The sequence below is a fragment of the Ceratotherium simum genome, chromosome 10 (genome assembly GCF_057802395.1).
Source record: "Ceratotherium simum simum isolate JZ-2026a chromosome 10, ASM5780239v1, whole genome shotgun sequence".
NCBI classification, from domain to species: domain Eukaryota; kingdom Metazoa; phylum Chordata; class Mammalia; order Perissodactyla; family Rhinocerotidae; genus Ceratotherium; species Ceratotherium simum.
Genome location: NC_141909.1, coordinates 5,881,524 through 5,896,331, shown reverse-complemented (window position 1 = coordinate 5,896,331; position 14,808 = coordinate 5,881,524). Strand labels below are relative to the sequence as shown.

The following is a 14,808-nucleotide window of genomic DNA, read 5'->3' as shown; positions in this document are numbered from 1 at the left end:
AAGTCAGATGCGTTGGCTTCTACTGCTGACATTCGTGTGAACTTGGGGAGAATACTATATATTTACTCTTCAGTTTCCTTATCTGCTAGATTTAATTGTTGAGCTATCACGCTGGACAAATATGAGTCAAGAAAGTCCCTGCTTGTTTTTTCACTCACACAGACATTTCTAAGCGATCGCCATATCCATTTCAATAAGCCAGCCCAGGACATCTCAATTCTCCTTAACAGTCCAGACCCAACAGTCCATAGAGCCAATGAGAAACCCGCCCACAAGAGCTGGATAACAACTCACGGCCTTTCAGTTTTACGTATGGAGTATCCCTAATTCTATGTTCACATTTGTTTCTTTCATGTCAAATGATGGAGCTCATGGTTTTTTAATAAATTTGATGTTTTTCCTGGTGAAAGTTTCTCCATGTTTTTAAAAGTTATCTCTTTGTGGAAAGAATAATAGAAACAGACAGAGATATAAACCATTCTTTTTGTAAATATTAAGATTTGGAGTTTGAAAGCTGTCCACAAATTTTGTACAATTGTTATATAAAACTATTAGTTTGTATTTCCTTCTGACACCACAAAAGTAGGCTAGAAATGATTACAACAAACACATTTCCAAATGGAATACAGTTTATCTGGATATAGAAAGTTTATTTAGCTAGACTTCTCCCTCTCAATAGACTTTATTTTTTTAGAACAGTTTTAGATTCACAACAATATTGAGTGGAAAGTACAGAGAGTGGCTAGATTTTCCAGAATAAAATTCATTAACTGCAGTTTCCTGAGATGAAGGGTTTTCAGAGTCAGACTAATTATTGAATCATGGAAACTTGGACACAGCACATACAATGGCACTGCAAATTGATTGTGGTTTTAAATTCCTTCAAAAGGAGATTCATGATATTTATGAAAACAATTTTATTTTATAGTTAAAAATGATCTGTAATGGTTAATACTCCTTCTTCATTATTACTCTCTACATAATTATTATCCTGTAAGTCCTCTTGGCTGAGCTCTCTGGCTGCCTTTATAACTCCTTTTTATTGCTTCCTCTTCTCTAATCCTCTAGAACTTTTGAAGTATGCAAAATTCGTCTTCATAGAAGAGTCAGGCATTATTCTATTCTTGAACAAACAATATTGAATGTATCTGTTTTATTCCAAAATAAAGAGGGGCCTATGGAGAAACAAAACCTGCTAGCGCCTTGTTCTCGGACTTCTGGCCCCCACAACTGCAAGACAGTACATTTCTGTTGTTTAAACCACCCAGTCCACTGTGCCTGGTTAGGGCAGCCTAGCAAATGAATGCATACACAAATCAGTATCAGATTTGGGCCCACCCTAATAACCTCATTTTAACTTGATTACCTCCATAAAGACTCTGTTTTCAAATAAGGTCACATTCTGAGATACTGGGGCTTAGAACTTCAACATATGAATTGGCGGGGGGCAGAGGACACAATTGAGCCCAAGACACTCAGTTTGGGGGACACATTTAAAATGTAAACTCCACAAGGTGAGATGTAACACCATTTATTAGGCTCTTTTTAAAGTCCCAGCATCCCAGGTGAGTAAGCAAGGAGCATGATGAGGGTCTGAATTAGATTCAGCTCAAGTTTTTCTATTGCATGTGACAAGAGGATGGAATGTGAGGGAAAAAATGGCTTTAAAATGAAATACTGATATTCTTTTTGACTCCAAAAAGGGGACATTTTATTAAAGTGCACCTAACCATCAGCCCCCTTTGTGTGGATCCTCATAATACCTCGGCAGCCGGATACAGGCAGAAGGCAACTGCGGGCTCTGCTGGGCGTTGCCCACCACCCTGCCTTCCTGAGTCTTCTCCCACCTTGGAGGGCCTCTCCTCGCTCACAACAGGACCTCCCCAGATTCCTTTGGGTTGTTACCAATTAACTAATTAACTCAATATTTGTTTATTGAGCACAAACTATATGTCATTTTTGTGGGCACTGGGGTTATAGCCATTGACATAAGCTTTCCCCTAATCCAGTTAACGGTGAGACGGGAAGGAGACAGGCCAGCCGCCACGTGATTAAGCGCTGTGAAGAGGGACGCACAGGATGCTATGGCACAGACGCTCCCAACTCAGACTTGGGGCAACCAGGAAGGCCTCCTAACGGAATGGCAGCTGCTGAAGGATTAGCCAAGTGAAGACTTGAGGGAAGAATGAGCCAGGCAGAGGGAACTGACACATTGCCTGGCATTTGGAGTATTGGATTGCAAAAAGGAAGCGATGACAGGCAAGGCTGGTGGGGGCGGGGGGGGGATGGTGGGGCAACGGGGTCAAATCCAGCCCAGTGAAGTAGCTTAGGGACCATCCTAGGGACATTAGGACTTTGAGAGAGGGGCATGATCAGCGCCTAGAATGGGCTGCATGGCAAATATCTTCCAAATGCTAAATGCTCAGACTCTTTGATCCAGCAAGGTCACTTCCACTTCTTGGTACAGTGTTTGTCCTACAGGTATCATCACACATGTAGGAAATGATCCTTGCTGAACTGGAGTTAATAACAAAAGATTAGAAATCACTGAAATAACCATCAATTAGAAACTGATTAAATAAATTATGATTAATCTCTAACGAATAACCGTGGTTGCCAATTGGAGTGGGGAAGGAGTTGGCTTCATTTTCACGCTTTAATGTCTTTTAAATTTTGTGTCATGTGCATGATTACCAATTCAAAAATAAGTAAATACATGTTATTTATTTCAAGTGTTTGTAATACCAGCCACTTTAGTCCCAGTGACATTCGTGTGGTTACATGATTTAGCTCCTATTCATGTACGCAGTTGGTGGCAACTCTATATTCACTTTAAGAGATGAAAGAGTTGTGGGGGTAGAGGGTGAGGACACAGTCAAAATGAATGCTCAAGCCGTGAAAATGTCCACAGAAGGTATTGGCAGACATTACATTGCAAGAGAAAAGACAGCTATTGAGAACTATTTAGGCTTTCTACCCAGTTCCTGAAAACTGGCCTTTAAAACACAATATTTTTGGTAAAAATGTTGACTTTATTTGCATGCACATATAATAGGCCTTAGAAGAGATCAGACATAACTGTCTCCATCTCCATGCAGTTTAGATTGGGACCCCACATTCCAGAATGATCTCTGTAGGAATTCAGGATGCCATAAGAAACAGATCCCATCTCAGGACAACTGTTTTCCTTGTGATTGGAACTATTTAATTTCCCTTGTGATGGCTGTTCCTGAAATTGGAAGGAGGAAGTTGGACTTCCTGGGGCTTTCCGAGCCTACACTCACGAAGAAAGACTGAATCATGGCAAATGCCCTCAAGTCAACTCCAACAAATGTTGTTTTTCCCCCTCTGATAATGAAATGTTTAGTGAAGGAGGGAATATAGGGGAGGGTACCATGAACCCTACACTTACTGGTAGGAATGAGCATCTGTGGTGAAGTCAGTGTTTTCAGACTCTCTCTGCCTCATTTGATCACCCTTTTGACAACATAAACTGGTAAATAAAGAGACAGTATATCACATTGGGACTGAAAGGTAATACAAGCAATACGGTAATAAAGATAATACAACTGTCGTCTTATAATAGCATTCTAGAAATTTTATTCTCAACTGGGCTTTGTATTTCCAAGCTTCCGTTTTGGGAAGATACATATTTATTCCATCCTTGCTGCCTTTCCAATTGGACTCACTGACTTTTTTGGAATTGCCTTTAAAGTTAATTTAAAGCCATGATTAGAAACTGATTTTCAATTTTTAAGCCTAAAACATTTCTTCTTATAATCACCTACATTACTTGTAAAATTTACCTATTTTAATTATATGTATATATAAGTTATATATGTGAATTTTATATATAAATTAATTATATATATGGCTATATATCAGTGTGTGTACACATATACATTCAGATAAATCTCCCACAGCACAAAGAGAATGCTGCAGAATATGAAAATTATTTCCAAAGAAAATTTTAAAAATTATTTTGAACAATGACTGCATCTTGAGTATAAAAAGTGAGCTTCTGAATTTTGCCAATTTGAAGAAAACTGCACATTTAGTACAAAGAGTAAACATCATGATCATCTGACAAATTAGAAATTATGACTAACAATAACCATCTCATCTGGCAATTTCAAGCCAAACCACCAAAAAGGCAAGATTTCAAAATTGAGAAAAATCGGTTCATTTTCCATTTTAGAATTTATCTAATGCATTATTTCCTCCTGGGACACAAACATAGCGAACACGAAGCAGAAGGTCATTTAGATTCACAATTATTTACACAAACATTTTAGAGACTTTGGTTCTTTGTTTTTACCCTTCACACTAAAACATTTATTTGTTTGTATGGATGCAATCTTAAAAAACTGCTAACTAATCTGATGGAAAAAGTTAGCCATCTAAGCACAAAACTTTCCAGAAAATGGTGAGCCAGACAGTTCTCCTTTCTCTAACAGGGAAAAACGGTCCTGGTAGGAAGTCCTTGTAACATTCATCTTTAATGTGATATGTGATATGGGAAACCAAGACAAGTTTGTTGAATTACTGAAAACGGCGTTGCGCAGACTACAAGCTGTGGGGTTGATGGGCTTTTTCACCCACCGTGGACTTTCTCCCACTGCCCTGCAGTAAGGACACTTCGCTTACAGGCCACTTCCAGGATGGAGCAGCTGGTCATTTCCTGTCCACTAGTGATACAAACGCTGGACTAATAGCCGGGAAATGTGGATCTATTCTTGTTTCTGGAATAACAGGTTGGGGGTGGGGGGATTGGCTCTGTTTAATCCTATGTAAAGGCAACATCAGACTAGATAACTTCTGTCATTCGGGTTTGTTCCAAAACTGACTGAATCTGTAATCATGTGAGATAACTGCAATGTCCAAAGCAGTTCGGGATCCAGAGCAGCTACAAGGTGGGGATAAATGCTTCCCAGAGATGTGTAATTGCAGACAAAGCAGGTACACACCTTCACTGAATAAGATTTCAGCTGTTCTGGGAAATCCCTCTTTGTCCAAAGTTATCCTCTGTAAAATGAAACTCCAGAATTAGAATTCTTCCTTTGGCTTACTGCTTCACATCAGTCATGAGCACTTCTGAGTCTCATCCATCATGTAGAGTTCTGGGGAAGACATATAACGATGTGTATTTCATCCTCCTCCTTGCTCTAGAAAAGATCTCTAACATTTTGATTCAACTCCCCACTAAGCACAGACTAATCAACTCACTCTCCAAGTGCCCAGCGCTGCCCCTCTCTTAGGGTAGTGTTCAATAGTTCTGGCTTAAGTGAAGGGTGGCTATCCATCCTAGATCTTTCAGAGAGGACTGGACATGTCTAGGACACAGTAAGTGTCACTTCTGCTTCAGGGACAGGCAATTGTGGCCTGATATCACAGGGATCCTTGCTAGGTGGCACCGAAGAGAACAGCTGTCTGCTCAGTCCACCTGCAGTGCTCACTCACCTGGGGACTGGCCAGGAAATGGCCCAGAGCTCGGGGCTCCCTGACATCACGACTGGACACTCCCTGGGGCTGACTCAACTCCAGGCCACACAAATGCTCCAGGCATGGTTTCCTCAACTCTCCCGGGTCTAGTCTCTTACATTTCTTCTCTTAGATCAGGCAAGACATAGAGATGAAAAGCAGAAGGGCAACTTGAACCGTGTTAGAATTTCCCGGAAGTGTGTCTAGGTGTGCAGGCTTATGGAAGTATGATCAGCTTTATCAGCAAACCTGGAGGGAGATGAGTTTATCCACAAGTTCTTCCCGGCTCGCTATCGAGGTGCATCCAGGATGATGTGGAGCCAGATGTCTTCCTCCCCCAGCTCAGACAAGCAAGGAATCTGCACCCTGCTCTGGAGCAATGCACTTGGTCCTTCCGAAAGCACCGTCACGCTGGACCGGGGGAGGTCCCATCTAACTCGGGATTCTGCTCTCAACATCTCAGTAGACTAAGTATCCCAGGGGCCCAGCACCGTGAGCCACTTTTTGAAACAGAAACCTTCTACAGGGTGTGACTCTCCAAAATTCATAGCTACCGGCAGAAACCAGACATCCTCATTTCTGCTCCAGAGCTCTGTCCCTGAATTAGTCTGCTTGCCCCAGGCTAACTTGAACTGTGGATAACGCATACTGGGTGGAAGTCAGGGAAGACAACCTTAAGTATCATGACCTGAACTCAGATCCAAATATATAAATTAGAATAAACCTCGAAAAGTAGTATTTTAATGGAAGAAGATGTCCCAAACACATGAAGTTACTACGTTCTACTTAATAGTTTTCTTATAACCTATTTTCATATATCTGTATTTTATTCCGGTCATACCATCTCCCTTCACATTTCTCTTTTGGCCTAAACATTTGATTTATTTGTTAAAACATTTCGTATGACATCAAATGGTGCTATAATTAAAGTGGAATTCCATTATTCTTTCTTCAGAAAAAAAAAAAAAACCCTGCATTTTAGAAAATAATGAAACATATTCACACACTGGGGAAAATACAGAAATTGCAAATAGCATAGATGTCCAAATTAAAGTCTATGGGCAGCAGACTTTTCTACTGAAATTCTCCTTTAATGAGAAAATCTTTTATGTTATGTTACCTTTTTAAAATCTTTATCGACTCCCTAGTCATGTCAGAACTGGATTTTGGAAATGATCTTTCACAGTTGTGAACTCTTCATGTGACTTATGAGACACAAAACATTAAAAATTGATTCCTTTCCAATTTGATCAATATGCATATCAAAATATTTTCTCCCATCTTTTCCTCTCTGTGGATTATCTACTTCTGCCTGCAGGCCAGAATCTCTAGATACCTTGCAATAGCACAGACCTGCCACCAGGGGTCCCCCTCCTCCATCATATCGGGATCAGGTGTCACTAGAGCCGATAACAGACTCCCACAGTATTTCCCCAAGAGGCAGAAACACAGCCTGATTCTTGTCACAGCTAAAAAATGAAATGCAGAATTTATACAGAATTCTCAAAATATGTTTTATCTCCATTGTCAGTAACCCCCAGCAGACCAACTTTTACTTTGTTTCTTTCAATAATCTCTGTGAAAAATATAGCAGCACATCAAGTCGAGTCTGTTTCATCTATCAATCAAATGGCAATTTTCATAATGTGTGTTACCATAGCACCTGCAGCCTGCGATACTCTGCTACTTCTGTTTTCTTATGTTGGTTCACTATTACAGGTAAGCAATCAAGGATTTCTCCAGGGGATTCTAGAACAAGGTGAGGGAGTGTGCAGAGGGGAAACCTGAATAATTACCACGATGGTGGGTTGACATCTAGAATCCACGAACGACTCCACCCCCTCACTTTAAAGATGAAGAGACTGAGTTTCTAAAATAGCAGGGCATTATGAGAACTGATCTTGAGAGCAGAACCTGCCTTGAAAAATTTTAGCTCAATAATGCCTAACATTAAATGACAGGTTTCACCCTGAAAGCGCCTCAGAATTTCTCCCTAATTAATTTTTCAAACACTCCTTCAGTAATGTGTCAGTTTTATTCTTTAACAGAAAAACCGAGACAGATCTCAGGCAAAGTGTCTTTCCTTTATGTCCTAAAATAGAAGCAGAATTAAATATACAAGGAGGTGCTCTTCTTGTCATCTAGGTTTGGGGTCAGAACATTTGGTCATGACCTTCTGTGACATCCTCAAAGACACTGTATAACAATAGACATACATTCTCAGATATTTCAGGTTTTTTCATAAGTTATGGGCTTACCAAGGATCATAGACATACGAAGTAGCAGATGATCAAAACATAAAAATTTATAACATTCAAATTTAAGAGATCAGTAAGTAATGTAAGCATGATAAAGAAATGATGCTCCGAATATCGAATCTAATAACTGTTACCAAAATTACAAATAGCTCTTGATTATTTAAAGAAATTTTGTGTGTTCTGAACCTTCTAAATGGTTCACTGAACCCAAGGGCTGAGATGCACTTTTTTTCGGATGATAGGACTCTTAAGTTCAGATGATAGGAATCTTAAGCAACAGTATATATCTAATAAAAGCCTAGATGAAAGGAAGACCTGGGAGCCTTATAATTCCACATCTCTGGAAGGCTGGATGCAGAGGACTCTAAGGAAAAGTCATCGTCACACCACTGGTTTGTCACCGTGGAGAAGCACTTTGAACAAAATTGATCCTTACTTGGACCGCATCTGGCAATGACCCATACGTATTTATGTGTTTACTGAATACTTTTTCGAGTTTGATTCTTAGAGGGGATCTCTATCCTTCTGGAAGCTGTGACTTGGATATTTTTCCAATAGTAGTTCCAAACCTATATATAGGTTTCCCTATACATTTCCCTATAATTAAATATGTTGAATTTGAAGGAAACTCCTTCTATTCCTTTAACCCCTGATGATATGTGATTATATTTTCCAGCATATAGAATGGAAATAAAACCATTTATAATTTTTTTAAAAAAGAGGACTTACTGGAGGCAAGATTAAGACCAACCTGCCTGGTGAGTTACTTTTAATAGAATTGTGTTTGGTGATTGTCATTATACCTATTTCAATGAGGAAGAAGTCCAACAGCCCCGATATTACCTGTGAACATGAACAGTTGCTCTGAGCCTGCCACTCCAGGTGGCCTTGGGTTATCAAGGGAGGCTGGGACAAACACTCTGATTTCTCTACTGTATTTAGTCTGATTCTGCCTAAGTACAGGAGACATTTCATTCAAAATGCATAAAGTCATCTGAGATGACTCACATTCCCTCCGAACTTATCTAAAATGTGAGCTATTTGGATCTTCACTTCCATCTGTAAGAGATGAGTCTCCAAAAGTTGTGTGACAATGGCTGGGGACAAATGCTACAGATAAAAGTCTTAGTAGTTTTCCTAGAAGTGTGAGAAGCCACTTGGCTCCATAGGTTTAACCAGTGCTCCCTGGGAGCTGCTCTCTGTGCTAACTTCTCCCCAGAAGGAGACTGCTCTGGGGGCCGTGTTTGGGACCCTCATCAGTAGTGACACGCAGCCAGTGATTAGCATCAGTAGAAATGTCTCTCTGGTTCAAGTACAGCAGCAAAACTCAAGGGACCTCTGTGACCTAAGGTGGAAAATGGTGGCTGCTCGTCATCAAGATAGATAAGAATTCTTCAAGGAGGCTTGGGTCACACCCTAGAAAGAGGATCAATCTGAAAATTAGTACCTGTTTTGTCAAAAAAATTTCACAGAACTTCAGAGTAAAATGCCTTAAGAATTTATTATGCACATTTTGAGAAGTTTAGTAATAAAAGGAACTTGAACCCAACTGACAGTGTTGAAACAACAGTTAGATTCCCAAATATTCAGGGATGAGATTCTCCCAGAAAGCTTCTAACGTCAATGGCATTTTTCTCTGGATCCAATGACAAATTTCCCTTTTCCTGTCTCTTTTCCTTAATGATGAAGCTATGGCTATGAAAAAGCTGATTTTACAAAACTCAAAGACAATTAAAAAGATAAGGTGGACATGCTGCCCACGTTGTGCAGAAGGAGACGACATCCCATCGTTAGCTTTCTGATGGCCGTGAAAGTGTACAGGGAGGAGGACGACCATTCGAACCCCTATTTCAGATTCACGAATACAGATAAAAGACCAGGAAACAGGAGAGAATAAAGACAAATATCTCACCCTTCATTTGAGGTTGTTGTCTGCTTTGAGAAGCTGGAGAAAGCTGCTGACCTTCTCTAGGAAAAAATCTATATGCATGTGAATGAACATACAAACTCACTTAAAATGCTATGAGTTTTCTGAAGTCCTAAAATCATGAACACCTTATTGGCCCCAGAGTCAAGAGTTGAACACCTTTTCTTGATGACCATTTATTGAAAGTTTTATGTGAAAATCAAGCAAATTAGTAGCCTGTGCCTGGTGAATTTGGGCTCAGATTCAAAGGAGGAAGATTAATTTATTTCCTTCCTTCCTTCCTTTCCCTTTCTTTTATTCCCTTTCTCTCTCACTCTTGCTTTCACTCTATCTTCCCAGCAGGGAGGAGCTACATGAAAAATGATCTCAGCGTCAAAGCAAGGGAATGACAAAAATGATTGGCAAATCATTTTCCATTCCACAGATCACTTTATAATGCACAATAGCTATCATGGCCTATTGATGATGTACCTTGTGCATCTCCCTTATCTGTAATCCTCACAGCAAGCGTGCATGGGGGTATTGCTATTACTAATTTACTAATGAGGAGATGACAGCTCAGAGAGAATGTATAATAGAAATGGCATAAAAGCCCATGTCTCCCAACCTTCAGTCAGATGTTCTTCCTGCAAGGTTGGGCAGCATCAGAAAGACTCATCCGGTTCTTAGGCGGGTTCTTACTACAGAACTTTGGTGGCCTGTCTCTTGATAGCTTATCACTTAGACTTAGAACAGTACGGCTAATGGATAGGAATGTAAATAAATGATCTAGAAATAAGCTGATAAATTCTCCTGTTGAGCATCTCAATAGGGTTTCATAAGGTACGATATAAGAAGAGGGTTTTCATGTTTCTCCATGCTTATGATGGTGTTTTATCCTTGAACTTGAAAACTAAACGTGCTACAACCCAAGCCATCTGGTTACAAGGATATTGCAGGACTTTTTTTACTGAGAGAGAACATAGAACAACAACTCTGGTGATCACACCACCAGGCCAAAATGTCTCATGCTCACTTGTCTTCTCATCATTTATTTTCAAAAACAATCTACTCTTCTCCTTTACCTCTTACCCTGAGTCTAAATTAAGTCATGTTGATAAACATCCAGACAATGAAAGCTGATACCGGTGTTTTGCTCAGTCTGAGTCATTTGCTGAAGGAAGTAAACTTTGTTAATGGGAAATAGAAGATAAAGTTGTACCTGGCCTTTGTCGTATGTCTAATACACACACACAAATACCTTAGATTGACATTTCTTTATGCTCTTGATACTTATTTAAGATAAGTAACATGACACTTCTAAGAAAATAGACTGGGGGAAGTAAACTTGTTACCAATTTGAAGAAGAAACATAATTTTACTGGCCTTCTCACATGATCTGTTCTTAGGTAATGCAAAGAGAATGCAGACAGAGCTCAAGCTACTCTAAGTTGAGTTTAAGCATATCTAATGATTGCCAATATTTTGCCCTCAGAATTAACCTTTTACAAAGTCAACGGCTGTGGTCACAGGTAGACTATAGCAATGTGGCATTTCCAAATCAAGTCCTTTCAGGGGTTCTGTGAAGGAAAGCATGGAAAACTACCAGCCGTATCTTCAAGGTGACTTCAGTGAAGGAAACAACAGAACAAACCAACAGCACATAAGGAAGCCAAAGCACGAGGAGAGGCTGGGTGACAGCCCCAGCCCGCACGGTACCTGTACAGATGAAGCTGGAGAGGCCCCCGTAGATGACTTCATCGTTGTCGGGCAAGATGAACGGACACCTCGTCTGAACCTCCAGACAGTATTGCTTGCAAGGAATTGTCTTTCTGCAGTTCAACTGTGCGACTTCAAAGTACTGGGAACACAGCCAGGCCTTGTAGACAATCTGAAAAAGACAAGAATCAAAAACAGGGAGGGATGACAACAGTTCTGACTCGAATAAAGGACACACTGTACTGTGAGAAGCATGCTGTGGTTTCAAGTGGATCGTAAGAAAACCCTCATTTCAAGAAAGCCTATTTACACATTGCTGGCTGCAAGTGATAAACACGTAGCAACACAAGTCTTTGCAACAGAGCAAAACATCATTTGATTGAGCCCTTAAGAGAATGCAAAAGGTAATGTAGTGTTTGATTTGATGTAGCTCGTTTGAAAAACAGTGGAGTTAAGCAGGACCTGACGTTTTCAAAATCCAGTGACAGAGTAAGTGCAAGAAATCTTTGACCGCGTCGATACACTGGTTATTTCCTGCATGTGCAAGGCGAGCGTGGACTGCGTGCTGTGCTTTCAACAGGCACTAGATGGCGCTGAGTCCTTTACAGCGATGGCCCAGCGGGCGGTGCAGACAGTGCCCACCAGTCAGAGCTTGAACTCCAGAGGCACAGAACAAGTAGCAGTGAGCATTTACATTCATGACTCACGTCAAATGCATTAAATATCTCATCAACTGAAAGCCCGGAAACACCCAGCCCAGACCAGACATAACAGCGGTGGTGTGGTTAGGAGCAGGAGGAGGGAAACCTCATGGGAACCACAACTTGGACCTTCGAGATGCTGTGTGATCCACAAGAATTATTCATTGAGTACTTATTTAATTGAATAAAATGTGAAAGGATTAGGATTTCATTTATCTCCTTTGTTTTTGATTGCTATTTAGGAAAATAAATATTAAAAAAAATACCTTTTTCTAATATAATGAAACAAGCTGAACCTAAATCCAAATGAAATAATGAAAAAAGTGCCTGTCAACTGTCCAGATCCCGGTGATTCAGGTGTTTCCCAGACCCTTGGCACTGATGGCTTCTGTTTAGCTGTTCCTAGAGTTAATGCTATTCAGGTGGGATTTTATCAACTGTGTCCTACCCAGAAAAGTGAATGGTTCACAGTTAAATGTACACTTGAGGTCATAAATACTTGACAATAATAGCAAGAATAATAGTGAGTATTTACCAACTTCATACTCTGTTCTAAGCACCGTATATGCATCTTTTCCACATGTAATTCTCAGCACACACTTAGAAGGTAACTATTAGTCATGTTTTACATAGGAATACTGATTAGTAAGAGAAGTAAGGGAAAAATCCAGAATTCAAACTCACGTTCTGTAGGATTCCAAATCCTGTACTCTTCATAATTATGCTACATTTAATCTGAAAACATTTTTGTGTGTGTGTGTGTGAGGAAGACCAGCCGTGAGCTAACATTGGATGCCAATCCTCCTCTTTTTTGCTGAGGAAGACTGGCTCTGGGTTAACATCCGTGCCCATCTTCCTCACTTTATATGGGATGCTGCCACAGCATGGCTCGACAAGCGGAGCGTGGGTGCGCGCCCAGGATCTGAACTGGCGGACCCCAGGCCACCGCAGCGGAGCGGGCGCACTTAACCGCTTGTGCCACGGGGCCGGCCCCCTGAAAACGTTTTTTAGAATAACTTCGGAAATCACAAGGGAGTTTGCAGATTAATCTGAAATCAGCACTGAATTGCAAGTGCTTGGTCAACATCCATTTGGTATAAGGAAGATTGTATTGAACTATTATTCATAACTTTTTATTAGTTTGATCAAAATGAAGCTTTATTCTTTGATCAAAGGTGACTCAGTGGGGGGAAAATGGGACACGTGAAATTCAGATACAATTTTAGATAGCCAAAAGTAAGTTTATTTGCTGTCATCAATGGTTCATAATCACCATACAACTTGATAGGAAAATATACAGATAATTAGTATTCTTATAGGTCTTTTGAACAGTCTTAAAATAAAAATGTACTTTGGAAATTGCACTACAAAAATACTACAATATACTACTATAAAAAATACTACAAAAGCTGAGGAAATGCCTAAGATTTCTTAAATTTCAACGTGCAAATGGCGTGAGGTGAGTGGATGAGGGCCCCTGTGGCGGAGGTGGCAGGTGGGCCAGTGCTGTTATACCATCAGAAAGAGGCAAAAAGCATCAGTTTCAGAAGAAGGAAAAGAGAAATGGTTTCCTAACCATACTTTGAGGAAGTCGAAGATGTTTTTCAAAACACCATTGGCATTTGTGTAATATAACATAATACATAACATGCTATATGACATTTGTAATATAAACTGAGTTGTGATCTAAGAATGGTCAGTGTCTATTTTGTAATATCTGGTTTTGATTTGCTTGTTTAGGTACTAGAGGAAGGTATGTTTATGTATACAGTTCTAACAACAATAAAATTCCCTTATAAGGAAACGTCGCATTTTGCATATTTCTGGAAGTCTAAAGACCAGAGTTATCTCTTTTCTCTTAGGGAATACTCCTGCGCAATTCCAGAGAATTACACATATTATTATGGGCCGAACTGTGCTCTCTGTTTCTCACCCTAGTTTGTTTTTGCACAAGAATTCAAATTAAAAATGGTTTCTGAAGAGCAAGTCACATCCTGTTCCTGTAAACTCTGTCTGAAGAAACAGTCTCTCTTCTCTCACAGGTGATGGGGTTTCACATACTGAAGTCTCCTGGGATATACACTCAACCTCCTTAATATTGCCCAACTGGAACAGATCCGTTTTTATTCTGGTTCCTTAAATGCTATTTCAGCTATATTTCCTTTGCAGATTTTTGACTTAAAAAACTAGTAAGTCATCATAGCAGTTTTTATAGATATCAGGTAATAGTTAGGAAGAAAAGTCGTCATGATTTGTAGAGCCACCAGCAGGATTCTGCATCTTCATGGGGCTCTAACAAACTCTCCGGCCAGGTTTCACTGCATTACCAGTTCTTATGATCTGAGTCCTAGACTTTTGAAATGCAATGGAAGATTCCTCACTTGAGTCTTAAACATTTTGTAAAATTTTAGTTCTTGGGACGCAATATGTCAGAAAGCAATCGGGGGAAACTTCGTGGGCAGAAAACGAATGACGAGGTCCTTACTCTTCTTGTCTTCGATACCTGCGGGAATTGCTGCTATGTGCTGATGCCAATAGCCTTTTTTAGTGTAAAATCAGAGGATAGAGACAAGAGAGAGAACAGACAGGTAAATACTGGCATGGATGAAGAAGAACTTTCTTGCCAGAAGAGACGCGCAGAAAACACACTGGGCTATCTTGTGCGGTACTAATTTCTCTATAACTGGAAAAATTCAGAGTTGAGATAACTCTTACCAATATGCTGTGAGGAAGATTCTCGTGT

General features: G+C 40.1%; 1 protein-coding gene across 2 annotated transcripts in view; it reads right to left on the bottom strand.

The window, feature by feature from the left end:
- NALF1 (NALCN channel auxiliary factor 1) overlaps positions 1-14,808 on the bottom strand; it is a 629,879-nt gene that overhangs the window by 21,484 nt on the left and 593,587 nt on the right. For both annotated transcript variants that reach the window (XM_004423164.3, XM_087435865.1), the window contains exon 2: positions 11,365-11,536. In XM_004423164.3, the coding sequence (XP_004423221.1) occupies positions 11,365-11,536 (172 nt within the window). The remainder of the gene's footprint in view (positions 1-11,364; positions 11,537-14,808) is intronic.